Raw genomic sequence first — 2,147 nt, 5'->3', positions numbered from 1 at the left:
CTGACTAGATACAAAATCCGTCTACATAGCTGACTAGATACAAAATCCGTCTACATAGCTGACTAGATACAAAACTAGATACAAAAGAAAGGCCGAAGAAAGGTCAGTCTGTTTTACTACATAGCAAGGATGCTGTAGAAAGCATCCCAACAAAAATGCTGCTTCTCCAGCTCTGGGAGTTGGGGGCTGGGGATGAAATCGAGGGCCGTGCACATACACTAGGCAAGCACACTGCTAGTGAACTATATCAACAGTCCTTAAAACTGGAATTTGAACTCTAGCTTTTTATGGTAAATCACTCTCTGTATAAAACAGCTTTAGCTCAGATTCAAACAGGCTAGCCTGGTCTATCCAGATCTCTGTCCTACTTCAATAATGCCTTATTCTATAACTAACGTTGGCATAAGATACTGTGGACAATTATATACAGTTTCTCAGGTTTTGATGTTCCTTTGTATGTGTGTGAGAGAGAGGGTCTCACACTCTCTACCTTTTGGTTATTCTAGAACTTAATATGTACACAGGGCTGGTTTTGAATTCACAGAGAATGGACTTTCTCTGCCTTCCAACCGCTAGGATTAAAAACTTATGCCCCAATCCTGTCTCAAGAAACCCAAAAAACAAAACAAAAACTTATGCCCCCATGCCCAGCTGTTGTTCTGTTTTTTGAAACAGGTTACAGAATATAGTCTAGACTGGACTTGAACTCCCTATGTCGCCTAGGTTACAATCAAACTCAGAGCAATCCTCATGATTCTGTCTTAACCATGCTGAGATAATACCTGTGTGCCACCAGGACAATGATGTGCACTTTTCATTTATGGGCATTTAAGCAAACTTTCTATGTTCAAATTAGATATATTTCCACAAATTAGATATATTTCAGTTCTGAAAACTGAATCCATTCACAAAGCGGCCAACTGTACTTCTCTATATAGGCCCAACTATCAACTGGACAGGACATAAAAGGCAATCATTTACAAGTTTCTTCTTCTGTTCTCTGAAGTATTAGGATTAAACACAGATGTGTGTGTGTGTGTGTGTGTGTGTGTGTGTTGGGAGATTACTATACTATGAGCTACACACTCTAGCCCTGAAACCTTTTAAAAGACACTTAAAATTTGCTTTTGACGTAACACTTTTGAGCAATGACAGAGAAAAAAGGGGGAAGGTCATAGGTACAGCTTGCCTAGCACAATGAGATCATGAATTCAATCCACAGCACACACAGAGGGAAGAAGATAGGTTAAAAAGCCACTCCTATGAAATGAATGGAAAATCATTTTACTACAGAAACATACTGTGTCTCAATTCTCAGTTGAGATACAAAGACAGAAACTCAACAGTTCTCTAATGAACCAAAGAAAAATCAAGAGATTATTATTTTACCTGTGGGCTGCAACAGTGAAGCAGACGGGCGAGGTTGTAAACCCCACAGGTTTTCCATACTGCTCCGGTCCTTAAGATCCAATAAGTGTATTAGGATTAAAGGATCAATGTCTAGTAAGCTACTGGTAGCTGCAGAGCATAAATGTGCTCTTCTTGACATTCTGCTACTGGCACCCACATAGCTGTGGCTACTACCTGCAAAACAAATAGATAGAGAAAACATACTGTATGCACCTGCACATATTAAAAATAAAAACTATTACTGGCTGAATACCTGCCTGCAGATAATGAAAACCACAAAGTAACCATACTGTCAACCAATGAATACTAGAACAATAACTAAGCATGAGCCTTGTTACTACCCAGAATTCAAGAGCAATCACCAGCCTCATCCAAAACACCACACAAATGATGTCTATGTATAAATACACAACCTGGGGCAAGCCAGGGGCAAGGCAAGGAAAAGTTTCCAATCCGGTGAATAGAGTAAGATTTTCCATGTCCTATAAGCTGAGCATTTAGTACTGCCAGTTTTTAAAAGATTAACCAAATTAAGTGTGGTGACACTGCTTGTAATCCTAACACTTGAGAGGTTGAGAGCTGGAGGTTAAAGGATCAGAAATTTAAAGCCATCTTTGGCTACATAACAAGTTAAAAAACCAACCCAGGCTATATAAAAGAAAGAAAAAATTAAAAAAATTAATATTAATCATTATGACCAATGTGCAGTGGTATCTTACTACGTTGGTTTTTTTTTT

The 2,147-nt window shown here is 38.7% G+C and overlaps 1 protein-coding gene across 1 annotated transcript in view; it reads right to left on the bottom strand.

The window, feature by feature from the left end:
* The window catches only part of Trim37 (tripartite motif containing 37), a 91,694-nt gene that overhangs the window by 23,828 nt on the left and 65,719 nt on the right, over positions 1 to 2,147 (bottom strand). The window contains exon 18 of the mRNA XM_029483551.1: positions 1,390 to 1,623. Within this exon, the coding sequence (XP_029339411.1) occupies positions 1,390 to 1,623 (234 nt within the window). The remainder of the gene's footprint in view (positions 1 to 1,389; positions 1,624 to 2,147) is intronic.

This window comes from Mus caroli, chromosome 11, assembly GCF_900094665.2.
Source record: "Mus caroli chromosome 11, CAROLI_EIJ_v1.1, whole genome shotgun sequence".
In the NCBI taxonomy this organism is placed as follows: Eukaryota; Metazoa; Chordata; class Mammalia; order Rodentia; family Muridae; genus Mus; species Mus caroli.
This window is presented reverse-complemented; position numbering and strand designations above follow the sequence as displayed.